The sequence below is a fragment of the Triturus cristatus genome, chromosome 1_1 (genome assembly GCF_964204655.1).
Source record: "Triturus cristatus chromosome 1_1, aTriCri1.1, whole genome shotgun sequence".
NCBI lineage: Eukaryota > Metazoa > Chordata > Amphibia > Caudata > Salamandridae > Triturus > Triturus cristatus.
This window is the reverse complement of record NC_140579.1, coordinates 81,199,750-81,218,327: the sequence shown is the minus strand read 5'-3', so window position 1 is coordinate 81,218,327 and position 18,578 is coordinate 81,199,750. Positions and strand designations below refer to the sequence as shown.

The following is an 18,578-nucleotide window of genomic DNA, read 5'->3' as shown; positions in this document are numbered from 1 at the left end:
CCTAACCTAATCTCTCATCTAATCTGGACAGGTTCTCGTCAAGAAGAACACCCAGGTTTGTAGCTGTCCTCCTGGGACAAGGCACTGATCCTATCTCGGAAGGCCACCAATCATCTGACCAATATGCCTGAGCTTTTCCAAACTGCAGAATCTCGGTCTTATCTCCTTTTAGCTGTCGGCAGTCCCAAGCCATCCATGTGGCTGTTTTACTCATGCAGTCGATAAACCTACTTTTAACATTGTCAGGAAATAATATTTCAAAAGCAAATGACTTGACTATCTGGGCATGTGGCGTCACATAGATATTAAAAACAGTGAGGATCAATGAATATTCATTGGGGACCCCCTTGTCCAGTGGCCTGATCCTAGAATGGAAGGTCTCAAAGGAGACCATTTGGGTCCTGTTGTTCAAAAAGTCTTCGAGTCAGTTTAAGGCCTTCCCCCGTATGCCTATCTCATAGATTCTTTGAGCCAAGTATGAGAGATGGTGACAACGGTGTTAAAAAGGACAAGTTTATCTGGCATTCTTGCATCTACAGATAGTATGATAGAGGCGACTCCTGCCACCGAAGCTGTTTTCATGCTGTGAAAAGCTCTAAAGCCTGACTGTGAAGGGTCCAGAAGACGGTGATCCTCCAAATAGGGGGAGAGTTGTTTATTCACAAAAGATTCCAGAAACTTGCCCAAAAAAGGAAGGAGTGAAATGGGCCGATAGTTGGCAGTCCCCTTTGGGTCAGCGTTAGGATTCTTTAGAATAAGTGACACGTGTTTGGATTTCCACTCCAGTGGCACAACACCTGAGGTTAGCAATAAGTTAACTAGAGATGCGCTGGTGGGTGTGAGTATGGTATGGACTGAGAAGGCATTATATAAGGAGGACAAGGATCGGAAGGTCATCTCGATTCGACTTTGATCAACAACTCTTGCGCGTGAGTAAGAGCTCAAACTTTTCAAGTATTGCTAACGAACTTCCAGCTGGAAAATTATTAGTTGGCAAGTCAGTGAAAGATGAAGCAGTGATACAAACATTCTCACCTCGAAATGGTCTGCAAGAGTATCTCACAGAGCTTGAGTAGCTGGAATAACTAAGGCACAGACGGGGGGCCGGTGAATTCATTTAGCCCCTTTAACAGTTCTTTAGAAGAATTTCCTACTCAGTCACATCCTGCTAATCATATGTTATGTACGCACTTCTTTAATTTTCATAAGGTAAGCCACTAAGGCAAGCTTATGTGTCTTTTTGTCTGAGGCGGATTTCAAGACATGCCATCTCCTTTCTAGTTTTCAAGCCTCAATTTAGCTGACTACCATGGGGCATTGTGTCTACTGGTCTTGAGAGAACCCTGTTTAAAAGGGGTAACTATGTATAAAGGCTGAGAGAAGTAGTCTTGGAGCTTGGCTAGGGCAGAGTTTATGGCCTGAGGGGCTTATTTAAGAACTGAAGGACTGGGTTATTCTTAAGACCCAGCGGTGCCAGGGAACAACACCTGAAACCTTCGTGGGTTACCTGTTCTGGCGTACCAAACACAGAGACACGGGACACTTCCAGCGACGTCAGAGATCAGCGTTTATTACTGCAGGGATACAGAGGTCACAAGAAGTACACAGCGTGTAGGTTCTCGGAGACTGCTTCAAATTCGTAGAAGTGGATCGCTCCTTTTATACAAGTTTTGGCCATACGACAGTATGGCGGACAAAGGTTACAACTCAGTTCCCACAATAAACTTCAAAAGGGTCGCGTTCATGTTTCAGGAGGCCGGAACATAATTACAACAGTCTTGCCGGTTCTCAACTGTAAAAACATATCCCCTCCGCCATAAACACATTAAGAGGAAGGACGGAAAACAGATGTAAGGAAAGGACAAGGATGCACAACAGGTTAGAAAAGAGTGTGAGGGCAATAAAGGAAACTTGATAGAGGGATCAAAAGACCTCGTGTCTAATGTATGCGTGGCTGAAACAATAGACCGGAGCGGCAAGATGGGCCTTGAGCGGGGCCATCTGTGTCATTCCCCTCATCGTAAAAGTCGCCTCAAAGAAACACGTGTCCTTCGTACTAGCCTGAGAGTCCCAGGGTCACGAAACGGACAAGAAAGCCCGTTCGCTGGCTACCTGAGGGCAAGAAACAAAATGGACGCTGTATCTAAAATGGAACCCGAGGGTTCGGATGAATGAACCCAAAAATGAGGCGAACCATACGTGGCTGCATTGCGAAACTTCGTACACCCACTATACTCGCCATTTGCGGTTCATAGATACCCAACTCATCCATATTCGTCACCACTCAAAAAGTGGCGTCCCGTCTCATACGGAACCTCAGACGCTCCTTTTGCCCTCATGTAGGCAAGCACTAGTCAAGATCGGAATCTATGTCAATATTCATCAGATCGTTCAGCTGCTGCTGGAACATCATTCTATTCATCAACGTCTCCTTGGTAACAGATGGCCGCCTTATACACGTCGCAGCACATAGGCCACATAAGGCAGGACCACACTGTACACAAAGACAACACGTGAACAGAAACGCTACAACAGCCCCTACGATCATTAGAATCTTCCAACCCCAGGTTGACATCAGGCCCCAAAACCATCCTAGGAGCGTCCAATTACCTTCGTCCACGTGTATGGACTCGGAAATCTTGTGCAACTTCGAGATGGCTTGATAAACAGTTGGAGCATTGTCAGGAATAAAAATGCAACAACTCGAATGGATAATTTTGCATACACCCCCTCTATCTGCAAGCACAACGTCTAGAACCATACGGTTCTGCAACGTCATGAGTCTATCCGCCTGTAGTTCAGCTGTTAGATTACCAAGGGCATTTGCAGTAATATTAGCAGTCGACTCTACCACGCGGGTCAACTGTCTTAGGTTCCTACTATTAACCATAGGTCCCCAAAACGGCAAGAAACCCTTAAAGAAGTCTCCTGCTTCTTGACCAGCAGTATCCTCTTTGCTAATGACGCCTCTCACGACTCTAGTTTTGTGGTAGTCTGAAGCAACTGTGAAAGTCGGGGGTAAGAGATTCGCAATATAACAGGTACCCGAAAAGTCGCGGGGTAACCATGTATATGCGCGTTCATAACATACAAAATAGGTGCCCTTAGCAGTCAGAAAAACATGGGAAGAGAGCATCGGTAGGACATATGTTTCAGTGCAAGCACTGTTCCCAAGTTGTGCTCTCGGATTTCGACCCAAACCCTGCAAGCAGAAATTTCCGAGGTGCGGTACAATCCATATTGGGGACGAGCTCCTCAGTTGTCTATCTCCCACTGACGTACTATATTCAGTCTCGCTCAGGTCTTTATAGGCCTGTACTTCTTCATCTGGAATGAGTGAGGCATCAAAAACATCTCTATCCAGATCTGCTATAGCTATCGCCAAAGGCTTGTGGTACGGCCCAGGACCAAAGTTGACAGACCGTGGCTCTCGACTGGGGTAGGAATCTAGTGCACTGCGGAACATAGTTTGGAATGCTCGAGCGGAACCCTGGGAGCTGTATGGAAGGACCAAATACGGAATACCCCTATCCATGGTGTGTGGCATTAACCCACATACCCAACAATTGGTAGTGTTCACCACCAACTGATGCTGATGTAGGAGTTGAACAAAGGAATTATTCATGAATTCCGCACGTCTAACCTGCTCATGTTGAGGCAAAGGATGAAAGGAATGTGGGGAGACAGTGGTGAGGGGACTTAGGTTAGGAGAAGAGGTAGGCGAAACAGAAGGCAAGAATTGCGATACTCCGAAATACACTCCACCCACCAATAACATAGATACAGTTAGAAACAATAGAAACACCTGAAACAGAAAACATTTTGTTTGTACAACCCTCCATAACTCTGATCTCTGTGCCAACACCCTTTCTTCTTCCACCAGCTTAGAGAATGCCATCCTCTACAAACCGTCCGTGACGTACTTGACGCACTTCGTTCTGAGTAGCGATTATCAATCCCCAGGAGTTCCCAGAGATCGACAAAAGTAACCAACCTAGCGTCAGAAACCTGCTAGACAGAAAGAAGTACCCGCACGGCCCTACGGTGACCCGGATGGCGAGGTTTCCTTGAAACGTTCACATTTCTTACAAGTCTCTTAGCAGTGGAAAGCACAAAAACTCAGAAAGAAAAGGATGTAATTGTTCATGATATTCGTAACGTCAAAAACCAGTGTACTGTCAATTTTTATTAGTCCTTGAACGAAGAAAGTATCGACTTCTTCCAGGTCGAGTTTGCTCTACGAACAATTGTTCAGCTGGCGCAACAGTGTTCAATGAAACAGATGATGAGTCGGACCTTGGGTTCTGCAATGACGAATCCTCCTCCACAAGTTGAGCGTCGCTAAATGGCACAAAGCGCAAAGGAGTCTCAATTTCTTCAGCCGAAATCCCAGTTCTCACCCAACCGTCGGTTGGTAAGGGGATCGGTACCTTCTTTGTGTGGCTGGCATGCACCCAATTTTTCCGGCCCTCCAGTCGAACCGCTGTCCTCGTCGTCAACAGGACTTGGTGGGGTCCGACGAATCTTGGCTCCAAATTACGCTTTCGACCAAAGTTTCGGGTAACAACCCAGTCTCCTGGCCGGAGCTGGTGTCCAGGACCCTCTGTCTGCGCTGGTAGAGCTTCAAAGACCTGTTGATGAATTAACCGTAGTTTAGTGGTCAAATCATGCAAGTAATCGATCAACATTGGATATTCAAGACTATCAAAAGCCCTAGGCCTCGGGACTCCCCATATATTCGCAGGGCGACCGAACACAATCTCATATGGGCTGAGCCCTACTCGAGAGTGTACGGTTGCTCTGGTCGACAGGAGAGCCAGAGGCAAGGCATCATGCCATGACAGACCAGTGGTGGCTTGAATCTTAGCGAGTTTCAGCTTCAGGGTACCATTGTACCCTTCAACCAAACCCGCTGCCTGAGGATGGTTAGCACTGTGGAATTTCTGACGAATTCCAAGGCCCTTACACACACTCTGCATTACACTTCCCACAAACTCACTTCCATTATCCGACCACACAATCCGCGGCATTCCATACCTAGGAAAGTACTCCTTCAGCAGGATTTTTGCTGTGGACAGGGCAGTATTGTCCTTAAGAGGATAGGCCTCAATCCATCTGGAGAACGCACAAACCACAACCAAAACGTACTTCAAATTATTGCATCTCTCCATATGGATGAAGTCCAGCTGGATAACCTCAAAGGGACAGGCAGGAGGAGCGAAATGACCAGGTGGAGTGGGAGTGCCTTTTCCTGGATTGTGCATCAAACACACCATACAATTCTTAACCACTCTTTCAGCACACTTAGCGATACCATCATTCCTCCAAACAGGAGACAAGAACTTACATATTCCTTTCGCACTAATATGTGACAACCCATGAGCCATCGTCACAACAGCTAATACATACGCGTCTGGTAACATCCACCTCTGACATTCCGTCAAGTCAACCCAACATCCATGCATATCCAATTTCCCTGTACTTTCTTTCCACTTGGTCTTTTCAGCTTCAGTAGCTTCGTTCTGAATTGCTTTCACACTTTCAACAGTATTTTCACACATACCGGTCTCAGCCGGCCACCTCACTGAACTCGTGACATACATTCGAGTCGCAAGATTCTTAGCCGTTTCCTTAGCAATCTCATACGCAAATGCATTACCACGACCAACATCATCCGTCACTTTTCGATGTGCACTACATTTGACGATCGCCACTTGTTTAGGCAACGTAAGTGCATCCAAAAGATCATTCACGAGATGCCCATGTTGAATCTTCGTACCATGCGATGTCATAAATCCTCTTTCTCTCCACAATCTTCCGAAGTTGTGCGCAACACCAAATGCATACTGACTGTCGGTAAACACATTCACTCGCTTTCCTTTCGACAGAACACACGCTCTTGTTAATGCAATTAATTCTGCAGCTTGTGCTGAATTCTGGTTCAATCTCGCAGTTTCCACAACCGTGCTCAACGTCACCACAGCATACGCAGTCGTCACATCGCCATTCGGCAATTTGAAGCAAGAGCCATCCACATACAAAGTACCATCGGGGTCTGACAAGGGAGTGTTTTTCAGGTCCACACGACCTTTTGTTTCTTCCTCAGTCCGTAAATAACAATCATGGGGCAGCACATCATCTGATTCCATATTAATCGGCAACAATGTCGCCGGATTCAGTACATTACAATGCTTGATCTGTATATGACTTGCCAAAAGGGTCAGCTTGTACCCAGACAACCTTGCACTCGTCAGATGTTGAGTCTTTGTCCGATTCAAGAGCGTATCGACTGCATGCGGAACCATTACTATGAGCATATTATCCATGACCAAACCTGCGGACTGCCGAATAGACGCCGCAGCTGCCGCTGTCGCCCTCAAGCAACTTGGCAACGCTCTAGCTACCGGGTCTAAGGTCGAGGAAAAATATGCACACGGACGCTGCTTATCACCAAATTGTTGCGTTAAAACACTCAACGCACAACCGTCCCTCTCATGGACGTATAATGTGAAAGGCTTGCTGTAATCAGGAGTACCTAACACAGGAGCCGAACACAGCGCATCACGTAGGTCAGAAAAACTTTTCTGACATTCCTCCGTCCAAGGCAAAGGAGTCGAAACGTCCTTGCACGTGAGAGCTACCAATGGCTTCGCTAACAGTGAAAAGTTCGGGATCCACTGTCTGCAGTACGATGTGATACCTAAAAAGGCACGCACATCTCTCTGAGTTGCTGGCACAGTCATTCGAGCAATTGCTGTAATTCGTTCAGGGGTCAACCTTCTTCCCGCCTTTGACAATAAGTGACCGAGATAGGTAACTTCTTGACAACAATATTGTAGTTTGGAAGGTGACACTTTATGATGTAGAGCGCAGAGATGCTGTAACAAGGACACTGTAGCGGCTCTACAGAGCTGTTCAGTGTCAGCGGCTACCAACAGATCATCAACGTACTGAATCAAGGCTGCACCAGCCGGTAACACAAACGCATCGAGTTGACTCTTAAGAGCTTGGCTATAGATAGATGGACTCTCACAGTAGCCCTGTGGAGCGCGTTTGAATCTGAAGCTGCGACCACCTAATGAGAAACCGAACAAGTCTCTGCTCTCCTCAGCAATCGGAATGCTAAAGAACGCATTCTTCAAATCGATGACCGAGAACCACGATGCAGTGGCTGGAATCAGAGTCAGCAAAGCTGTAATGTCTGGCACCACAGGAAACTGCGGAACAACGACTTTATTTACCTCCCGTAAGTCGATAACTAGACGATACACGGGAGGCTTGGAGGGATCCGTTCGTTTCAGAATAGGCAACACGGGACTATTGCACACATTGCCTCGTGTCTCCTCAATAACATCTTTGCCGATCAAATCATAAATGATCGCTAACAATGCCCTTTCACCATCAAGGGAAATACGATACTGAGGTATACGTGGCAAACGCGCACCCACTTTTAGTTGGACAACATAAGGTGGGATATCCAGCAGGCCCACGTCATTAGGACCTGTCGCCCACAAGGAGTCTGGAAGAGATCTCAATTCCGATGGGAGCTTGTCGATCGATAAATACATAGGGGAAATCACGCTCTTACCCAACGTAAGCTCCACACCCGTAGGAGAACAGTACAAAGTCGCATGTAACCTTTTCAACAAATCTAGGCCCAAAAGATTCTCACCACAACCAGTAGTCAAAATCAAAGGAGCCTCTAGTTCATGAGACCCAATTGTAAGGGGCAAAGGGCTAGAAACTGGATTGCTAACGGGGGCGCCAGAGAATCCAACGGAAACATTCGTTAAGCCAGACAAAGGCGCGCCAGGGAGTTTTGAATGCATGATGGAACTTTTTGCTGCACCAGTGTCCAACAGAAAAGGCTCAACAACGCCCAAAGTGGCTACTGCAACATAAGGCCCTCTCTGATCAACCGGAACTGATACTTCTCCCTTCCTTTGTCTATGGCTATCCTAGTAGATACCATCCGCATCAACATCACACTCAACATAACAATCATCCACATGATACTGTGCAGACCGACCGGACGATGGTTCGCGCCGATCGAAACAATTTTGCGAATCCGAAGACGTCGCAAAGCGTTCGGCCTGATTCTGGGTGACTCCGCGACCTCTACCACGAGAAACCTGTTGAGGACCGCTACGTCCTCCTCGAGCCGACACACCATTGGACCTATCACGAAGAACCGGACAATCGAACTTCAAGTGGCCCTCCCCACGACAATATGCGCACTGATTATACCCCAGCACAAAACGAGGTGCAGGCGAAGCATTCCGCGTCTGCGATCTGGAAAACTGTGATTGAGATCTGTTTGGCTGCTGCGTATCACTGAAATTCGAACGCGGTGGATAGGCTTGCTGCAACAAGACCTTAGTTTTGAGATCCTTCGTTTTCTTTTCTGCACGCTCACTTTCCTCTTTTTCTCTATTCTCGTAATATTGGGCCGTAGCCAATATTTGGGCAGTGGTAGAAACAGCCCACGCACTCTCAGAATTTTTCAACTTGTTGCTCAGGTCGGGCAACAAATTTGACACAAATTTATCAACGAACAACCGCTGTCCACCCTCGGAACCCATGTCCTGACCACTATGATCAATGAACGCTTCCTCAAATCTCGTAAAGAAATCAGAAACACTTTCATCCCTCTTTTGCCTGCACGCCGATAATTTGTCCCAATTGACGCGCATCGCTGGCATGAGCGTTTTCATGAGGGTAATTATTCTCTGGGGCAAAGCCACAATAATCTGTTCAGGTTTAGCCCCACCGACCTGCCGGGCATCTGCCGCTGTAAGGGCAGCCCAGTCACCGCCTAACTCGGCTACGTGATTCTCGTGACGAATTTTCGCCCAAATCGGCTGAGGCACCACATTGCCGAACAACATATCAATATCGGCTAGGTTCATAACAGTAGCATCCACCAATTGGGACAGCTCCTTATAATAACCCGCAGGATTCTTACGAGGATCAGGTAAGGATTGCTTTACCTGCAACACTTCCGATCGCTTCCAAGGGAGGTGTATCCACACTCTCTGGAAATGGGCTGGGACAGGAGGGTTAGCAGCAGCATCACCTGGCATCCATACCGGGGGAACTTCCCGCATAGGATATTGACCAGGTTGTGCCATCCACTCTGCGGTCGCGTCCTTAAACAGTGCACGCGGTTGCACTGAACATCGAAAGGATAACAAGCGTTCCAGAGCCTCTCGAACTTTATCACCTACAATGACACCCGTGGCAAACCGAAACTGTAGCTCGGAAACCTCAGGTGGTATATCATCAGCTATATCATCGTCCCACTCCTCTTTCAATGACTTACACAATTCTTCGAACACAAATCGTTGCGTGGGCACATTAAACTGAGAAAACGTTTCAAACACTACACGTGGGGGGTATTTAACAGGGTTACGAATCCATCTACGTGCCGTTTTCACCAACGATTCACGTTCCCTACCATCAGGAAGCTGACTGCGTCTTTGAGCGACATCCGAAAGAGTCGAGCCAAGTATCGGCCCAAAGAGCGGAGAATAAAGAGAAGCAACAGCAGTCAAGAGACGACTACGAACAGAAGGAGAAGAGGAAGAAGGTGCAGGTGTAGCAGCCATAGGGGCGGAAATAGTAGAAGTAGACGCAGCAGTAGGAGTAGCGGGAACAACAGACTGAGGAGGGACTTGGAAAGGCGCAAGAGGGAGAGAAGCCGGACCAGGAGGATGTACGATCTGTGGCCCAAGGGGATTCGGGAGTACGGGAGGAACGGCGGGCTGACCAGCAGCCGCCAAAACAGCGGGTTGAGGAAGAGGTGGATGAACGGGACCCATAACATCGGGAGCGTAGGGAGGTGGCGATTTCATCAGATAAGACAAAAGCGAATCTTCCACCGATTCTTCTCCTGTGTTATCGATCGTAGGAGGTAGCGCCGGATAACATTTGTCCACTGCCATGTGGTGAAGCCGAGCACTAACTTCCTGCTCTTTCTCATCTTTGTCTAACTGATATTGTTCTGCATTGCGCATCACTGTAATAACACCTTCTCGCTTATTTTTCTTATTCTGTTTGATTTCTTTCTGCTTGGCCTCTTTCCGCCACAACCGGAAGGAATCAAACATGGCCGGCCTAGCTTTCTTTTTAAATAATTTAGCTTCCAGGTTATCTAAAATGGCAGTCTCGAAACTACCATGAGGTGGCCAACTAAGGACGCCATCCTTTTTAGTGTAACGAACCCAATATTCATTATATACGATAGGACCCACGCCATGGCGACTATAGAGCTCGTAAAGCGGAGTTCCAGCCGGAGGTATCGGACATGAATCCTCCAGCCGGGAATCCATGCTGCAACATTTGAGAAACCCAAACAAAGTACTACGGCCAGGCATCGTGCACACTAACCGAGTATACAAACTTCAAGGGCTATCGAATTACAATGTCCTCGCAAAAATGCAAAACCCTCGGTTTTTGGCAATTGCAATCGTCAAATAAAACCCAACAACTAAGAACCACGAATGCTATGGAACCATGCAAACAACAAAGCAACACTGGGAGCGACCCACAAATACTTAACTGAGAGAACAATGGCGTCACCAGGAAGGCCCGTTAGTCGTCTCGCCGTACAAAGGACTACGCCAGGCGCCAAAACAGGTCGACAGTCAGGGCATCGGTCCGTCGCAGCCGTCAGGAGGCGGGGATCTTCGCGGGAAAAGACGTCGGGCCACTTATTTCGACAACTGGATCGATGAAGCGGGGTGCACCTTCCCTCGGAGATTTCACACGAAGTTCCTCACGATCGTCAGGCTTTGGACCGGTACCGTTGATGTCGCCCCACCTTGGGCGCCAACTGAAGGACTGGGTTATTCTTAAGACCCAGCGGTGCCAGGGAACAACACCTGAAACCTTCGTGGGTTACCTGTTCTGGCGTACCAAACACAGAGACACGGGACACTTCCAGCGACGTCAGAGATCAGCGTTTATTACTGCAGGGATACAGAGGTCACAAGAAGTACACAGCGTGTAGGTTCTCGGAGACTGCTTCAAATTCGTAGAAGTGGATCGCTCCTTTTATACAAGTTTTGGCCATACGACAGTATGGCGGACAAAGGTTACAACTCAGTTCCCACAATAAACTTCAAAAGGGTCGCGTTCATGTTTCAGGAGGCCGGAACATAATTACAACAGTCTTGCCGGTTCTCAACTGTAAAAACATATCCCCTCCGCCATAAACACATTAAGAGGAAGGACGGAAAACAGATGTAAGGAAAGGACAAGGATGCACAACAGGTTAGAAAAGAGTGTGAGGGCAATAAAGGAAACTTGATAGAGGGATCAAAAGACCTCGTGTCTAATGTATGCGTGGCTGAAACAATAGACCGGAGCGGCAAGATGGGCCTTGAGCGGGGCCATCTGTGTCATTCCCCTCATCGTAAAAGTCGCCTCAAAGAAACACGTGTCCTTCGTACTAGCCTGAGAGTCCCAGGGTCACGAAACGGACAAGAAAGCCCGTTCGCTGGCTACCTGAGGGCAAGAAACAAAATGGACGCTGTATCTAAAATGGAACCCGAGGGTTCGGATGAATGAACCCAAAAATGAGGCGAACCATACGTGGCTGCATTGCGAAACTTCGTACACCCACTATACTCGCCATTTGCGGTTCATAGATACCCAACTCATCCATATTCGTCACCACTCAAAAAGTGGCGTCCCGTCTCATACGGAACCTCAGAACCATGCGCCGCCAGAGCGTCACTTATTTTGATGTTCCGGTGGCGTACATTGCGGACCCATATCTAAAAGGCCGCATAAACCCACCCTGCGTGGCGTTCTATGGCCTCGTAGATATGGCGTGAGGAACCACAGCGCAAGTCATTGCGTTGCCTCACACTGCATCTGGGAGGCATTCCATGGGGCGGTGGCAGTGGCTGTTCTGATGCAACGGGTGTTGGTTTTGACACATTCCCAGAATTAAAACATGGTGTTGAAATCATACACCTCCCTTGTGGTGGCATAACGAGGAGGAATATCTGAAAGGACAGGTATCTTTTTAATACAGTGCATACCCGCCTTTTGGATTTGGTGTAGGGTAGCACAGCAAAATTACGTGTGCGGTGCCCTATGCCAATTCATTGTAAATAAGCCCCTTAGGGCCTCATTTATGAGGTTGTGCTGTAGGGCAGCGCCACAGGCCTTCCTTCTGCACTGCCCTACGGCAAAAGCAAAGGGCAGGAATGCACCCTATCTATTGGCACATTCCGGTCCTTTACCCCCATGCCAGCGCACCAAGGGCTGCCTTATTTGAAGTGAAAAGTGCACAGTAGCGGCATCAGCCACCCACGCTTCAATCTCATGGGCCAAGAATAAAAGACAAAGCATTCACCTTGACAGGATCAGTGACTACTATCGGGAACACACATTTTGTATGGACAGAATATCATATCAAAAATATCGAAGACAAGAATATCGGATAGGTAAGCACAAGTTTAAATTTAATATTCTTAACTCCTTGAAGATGTATAAATTACCTACACAATATTCTTCTCCTCAATATTTTGTGGTTCTGATATTTTGTCTGAATCCCCCTTTGATGTAAAACAGGAGAAATAGGAGAAAAAAGGAGATGTCCATCTAATGGCTAAAATGAACAATGTGAAGGCAGACAACCCAGGATCAATCCTGGCTTCCCAACTTGACTAAATTCTGTGATCCTAGGCAAATCTCTCTATTGTCCTTGATTAAATATGCTGTAATGTTGCACCAAGTATAATAAGCACCCAGGATGCAGGGGAAGGAGGAACCAAATAGGGTCACGGCCGATAAGAGACCTTTGATGAAAGTTTGACTTCAAGGTCCACCTGCTTCCTTACCCACATGGAGCTCTAAATAGGACAATACTAAAGAAATGCGAACTTAGGGGTCTATCAGGATGCGCCCCCTAACGGTGCCGGGACCGGCCACCAGTGGTGCGGCGGTCCCACATCGCCAATTAGGATGTGACCGTTACCATGGCGGTCGCATCCTGTACATTTAACATTGTGGAGGGCGGTGCTGTATTCAGCACCTGCCACAATGTTAAAAGGGTATGTTGTGCATTTGCATGCACAACGTGAAAGGCACCGCGTGGTGCCTGCCACCTTGTGCATGCAAATGTTGGGGGTTCCATGGGTACACCCCAAGTGCAGCCACCCACCCCCCCCAACCCCCTGGGCGCCGGCAAAGGTCATTTTGTCTGGCAGGCTCCTGTCATGCCAGCACAAGACTTGCCCAGTGATCCAACTATTACAACTCAAGAAAACCAATGGTCACAGAAGCTTTTGTACATGTGTCATCCCTCAGTTATCTGCACATATGCAATACACATGTAGACCAAGTTGGACTGATGACACAGATGACTTGTGTAACATGGATGCACAAACATGCCTGTACAGTGGAGATTGTCCAAGTCAGGGAATCTTTCCATGAGCCCAAATGTAAGCACAACCTATGTGCAACAGTGTATGCCAAAGATGTCAAGTAGCAAACCCAAAGATAAAATCCTGGTCACAACATTTTGCTATCAATACACCCTGAAATCGCAGCTTAGGATGTCATGGATACATAGCAGACAAGTACACATATCCCATAGATCACATGGAATACATCACATCAACAACTCATTCTGTTATACCTTTAAAACACCTGTACAACAGCAAGTCCATGACACTCATCATCAACATCATGTATATTTGATGCAACACCACTGGATAACAACAATTGGCTTTATTAAGCACATAACTCATTGAAACTGTTAAGTACACAATGTCTCAAGGCCAATGGCCAGTCCATGTCAGGAGTCCTCCCAGGGTGAAATGTGACAAGTTGTCATCCATTGCTTGCCTGCACTGCTACAGGCAGGAGACATCTCCCCTTGGAGGGGCATACACAGGGGCAGGCCAGGCACTGCAGGGACAGGATCAGGGGACAGCAGAATGGGGCAGGGGAGGGCTGGTGGGTGTAGGAGTGTCACTGGCAACTGCAGCGGAGGTGTCTGACACACGGCAGGGCCCAAGTCCAATGGGGTGTGTGCTGACATCAATGCCGGCCCCAAGTCAGACGGGGTTCTTACCCGCACGCCTGGTCAGGTCAGATGGTTGGGACGGGACCTCCACTGCAGTGCAAAACTCCAAGGGAGTTTCATGGGGCTCAGGTGAGGTTGGCAGGACGGGGGGGGGGGTACACAGTCCCCACTGAAAGCAGTCGCTAACACAGCTATTGCCTATTAGCAACGCAGGCTGTGCGATAAAAAATTTCACGCTAAGCGCGATTATCGCCAGAATCTAACACCTGCTGAAAACATTACTTACCTGTGTAATCAATGGGAGGTGGATTGTCAGGTTAGGTCCCCATTGGCGTTAATGCGTGAATATCGCTGGATTTCCAGCGATATTCACGCATTTAGCCGCTATCGCTGGATATTTTATCGCATTAGAGATAAACGTTGCTAATAGCGTGTTATCTCAGCGATAATATCTGGCGATAAAATAAAATGCGCTAAGCGCGCTTTGTGGAAAATACTGCATGTCCTTGCTAATATGCTCCGTGGAGAGCACACTCACCTGCTCCCCTGGTGTCCCATAAAGCTTGCTGTACTGTGGAAGTAGGCTGTCCAGCAGGGCCTTGTTCTCCTCCTCTGTGAAGGCAGGGGCCCTCTCCACAGTACGTGCCATTCTTGGAGCCAGAGGATGCAGAGACAGCAGCAGTGGTAGCAGAGATGTCAAACTTGATCATGTAGTAGAGGCAAGTAAGTTCCCAGGTGAACAGACAGACTTATATCTGTGCTGCAGAGGCAGATTCAGTCCCATATGTCAAAAGCAATAGGTCCAACACGTTTGCATCCTATGAATCTGGACAATCCATCGCATTGCACATCTCGTACACGCCTTCCGCATCATTTGAAATATTCAAAAGCATTGCAATGACGAGTCTGAAACATTGTTGCAGGCAGCCAACGGATTTTCAAGAAACCGATTCGCACCAGGCTCAAATCCGCGTCTGTTCCCATTGGAGACATTGTGCAGTGCGTGCGTGCAAGGCATGCGTGCGGATCGGTCCACCCCCGTCAGTCCACATTGGTGACATTGTGCAAGGCGTGAGTGTGTGCAAGGCGTGCCTGCGGCTCGGTCCACCCGCGTCAGTCCACATTGGTGACATTGTGCAAGGCGTGCGTGCGGATCGGTCCACCCGTGTCAGTCCACATTGGTGACATTGTGCAAGGCGTGCGAGCGGATCGGTCCACCTGTGTCAGTCCATATTGGTGACATTGTGCAAGGCGTGTGTGCAAGTGTGCGTGCGGCTCGGTCCACCCGCGTCAGTCCACATTGGTGACATTGTGCAAGGCGTGCGTGCGGATCGGTCCACCAGTGTAAGTCCACATTGGTGACATTGTGCAAGGCGTGCGTGCGGATCAGTCCACCCACGTCAGTCCACATTGGTGACATTGTGCAAGGCGTGCGTGCGGATCGGTCCACCTGTGTCAGTCCATATTGGTGACATTGTGCAAGGCGTGTGTGCAAGTGTGCATGCGGCTCGGTCCACCCGCCTCAGTCCATATTGGTGACATTGTGCAAGGCGTGCGTGCGGATCGGTCCACCCGCGTCAGACCACATTGGTGACATTGTCCAAGGCGTGCGTGCAGCTCGGTCCACCCGCGTCAGTCCACGTTGGTGACATTGTGCAAGGCGTGCATGCGGATCGGTCCACCCACGTCAGTCCACATTGGTGACATTGTGCAAGGCGTACATGCAAGGCATGCGTGCGGATCGGTCCACCCGCGTCAGTCCACATTGGTGACATTGTGCAAGGCATGCGTGCGGATCAGTCCACCAGCGTCAGTCCACATTGGTAACAATGTGCAAAGCGTGCATGCGGATCGGCCCACCCGCGTCAGTCCACATTGGTGACATTGTGCAAGTTGTACGTGCGGATCGGTCCACCCGCGTCAGTCCACATTGGTGACATTGTGCATGGCGTGCGTGGAAGGCGTGCGTGCGGATCAGTCCACCCGCGTCAGTCCACATTGGTGACATTGTGCAAGGTGTGCATGCGGATCGGTCCACCCTCGTCAGTCCACATTGGTGACATTGTGCAAGGCATGCATGCAAGGCGTGCATGCAGATTGGTCCACCCGCATCAGTCCACATTAGTGACATTGTGCAAGGCGTGTCTGCAAGGCGTGCGTGCGGCGGCTCCTTCCCTAGGTGTTTAACACGTCTTTCGCATTGGTCACCTGTGTCAGTCACCATAGAAGTAACTGTTTAAGGCATGCAACACACCATAGCTTGCCATTGACCCATGGGCACAACAACAATACACTCTGTGACACAGTAACTCAAAGTGCATGTCTGGCTGCATTACCTGTGTGTGTATGTGGGTAAACATGTGAATTTGTATGTTTCACTTAGTGGCACCCACTCCTACGTCTCTAAACTCTAAAAATTATACTCTGTATCTTGCAATTAAGTATGAGATTTGAAACCTATTGTGACTTTATATATTGTCATTTTTGCTTACACTGTAAAGTCACTTTTTAAGTCACTTGCCTGTGGTAAGGAAATCGGCTGATTTCTTTTTTACCTACTCACGGTTTGCTCACCTATCCTCGTGTATATTAATTGTTGTCTTTTTCTCCTTATTACCATTAAATTGTATTTATCCCTCTACCTGAGTTTTTAGATAAAATCCAGTTTTTGATTGTGAAAATTGCGATAGCATATCTATCCCTCTTTTATGGGACCGTTGTTGTTATAAAATATATCTACCCTTGGTCCCATCTGACCCCTAGGGTTTCCTTGTTCCTTTCAACACCCACTCCCAGGCAGGGCAGGTTGTCATGGGGACAGATCCAATTGTTGGCTGGACACATAACCACTGTGTTTGATGACAGTACATTTCAGTGCATGAGGCATGTGCACAGTGCCCGGTGTACATTGTGTATTTCATGTGACATACACCCTGACTCTTCAGTGGAATGGTAGGTGCCTCACAGGGTGTCACAGTGCCACATATGTGATGTTCATCCACAGTATGTGTGCATTTCCATAAAGAGATGACTCAGATTTCATGTGCTCAATGTCAAATGTTCACAACATCCCAGTCTATTGTCAATGTGAGTTGATGTTGCGTCTGTGTGTCACAGACATCCACGAGGTCCCTGTGTGTGTCTGTCAGGAACCTGTGATGTGGGGTAGACATCTGTCCTCACTAGTCACTGTGGTGTGTGTCTGGTATGTGACACTCATACCGATGTACTGTGATGGAGCCCATTGATTGCTCACAGCACAACAGGGACCTTGTTGTGTGGCCCTGTAGAGCTGGGATGTCAGATGATGGGCATGTATCTGATATGTGTGTCTATACCCAACAGCACACACATCATGTTCTTGTGTCCTGTAATGTGGTATCATGTGCTATTTGTCATGTACACTGGCATATAGATGAATGGCAAACTGTCTTTGCTCTCCTATGTACTGCAGGAGACCAAATGTCCACAGACCGTTCCCAGACCTGGAGACCATGGTTGAACGTGACTGCATGCGATGGTACCATTTCACCAGGCCACTGATCGAAGAATTGGCGGAGCAGTTGGCTCCACATCTGCAACCTTGCCGGATATACCCCACAGCACTGACCCCCAAGGTGAAGGTGATGGCAGCCCTACACTTTTTTGCCACAGGTACTTTTCAGCACACTATTTCTACTGCTGGTGGGGTGTCATAGACTATGTTCAGCCGTGTACTTCGGGATGTATTGGAGGCAATGTTGCATTTCCTCGACCATTACATCCATTTCCCCAAAGCACAACAACTAGATGACATCAAGGGGGACTTCGATGCCCTGGGCAGGATGCCACGTGTCATTGGCTCCATCGATGGGACACATGTGGCTTTGGTACCACCGCAGGCACATGAGCAGACGTACCGGAACAGGAAGCATTTCCACTCTATAAATGCTCTTGTGGTTTGTTTGGTGGACATGACCATTTCTCATGTGTGTGCAAGGTTCCCGGGCTCAGCTCACGATGCCTACATAATGAGGAGTAGTGGCATCCCAACGATGATGCCACAGATGCAGTACCAGCGTTCCTTGCTTGTCGGTGTGTACTGACTTCTTAGCATTATGTGTGTTTGCTAAAGTTGATTTGCACCCTATTTTCACGCTCAACTAATGTGCAATTGTCTCCCTGTAGGTGACTCCGGATACCCCAACATGCCATGGTTGCTGACACCCCTCAGGAACCCTGTGACACCAGCAGAGATGCGCTACAATGAGGCACATGGTCGTACCAGGAGAGTGATTGAGCAGACATTTGGCCTCCTGAAAAGCAGATTCCGCTGCCTGGACAAGACAGGAGGGGCCCTCCCATATGCACCTGCGAAGGTGTGCAGGGTAATCATTGTGTGATGCACGCTACACAACCTGGTAGTGTGGAAGCGGTTGCCTCTCATCCTGGATGACGATGACCAACCTCCGCCAGCCGTGGAGCATCCTGGTCTGGGGCATGATGCCAGTGATGATGAGGGTGATGGTGATGTTCAGAGCCAGCAGATCCAGAA

General features: G+C 48.4%; 1 protein-coding gene across 2 annotated transcripts in view; it reads right to left on the bottom strand.

The window, feature by feature from the left end:
• Positions 1 to 1,549: 1,549 nt before the first annotated feature.
• Positions 1,550 to 18,578, bottom strand: part of LOC146869508 (endogenous retrovirus group PABLB member 1 Env polyprotein-like) — a 42,255-nt gene continuing 25,226 nt past the window's right edge. For both annotated transcript variants that reach the window (XM_085603284.1, XM_085603293.1), the window contains exon 3: positions 1,550 to 4,631. In XM_085603284.1, coding sequence (XP_085459410.1) covers positions 2,351 to 3,898 — 1,548 coding nt within the window. In that variant the 5' untranslated portion in view covers positions 3,899 to 4,631 and the 3' untranslated portion in view covers positions 1,550 to 2,350. The remainder of the gene's footprint in view (positions 4,632 to 18,578) is intronic.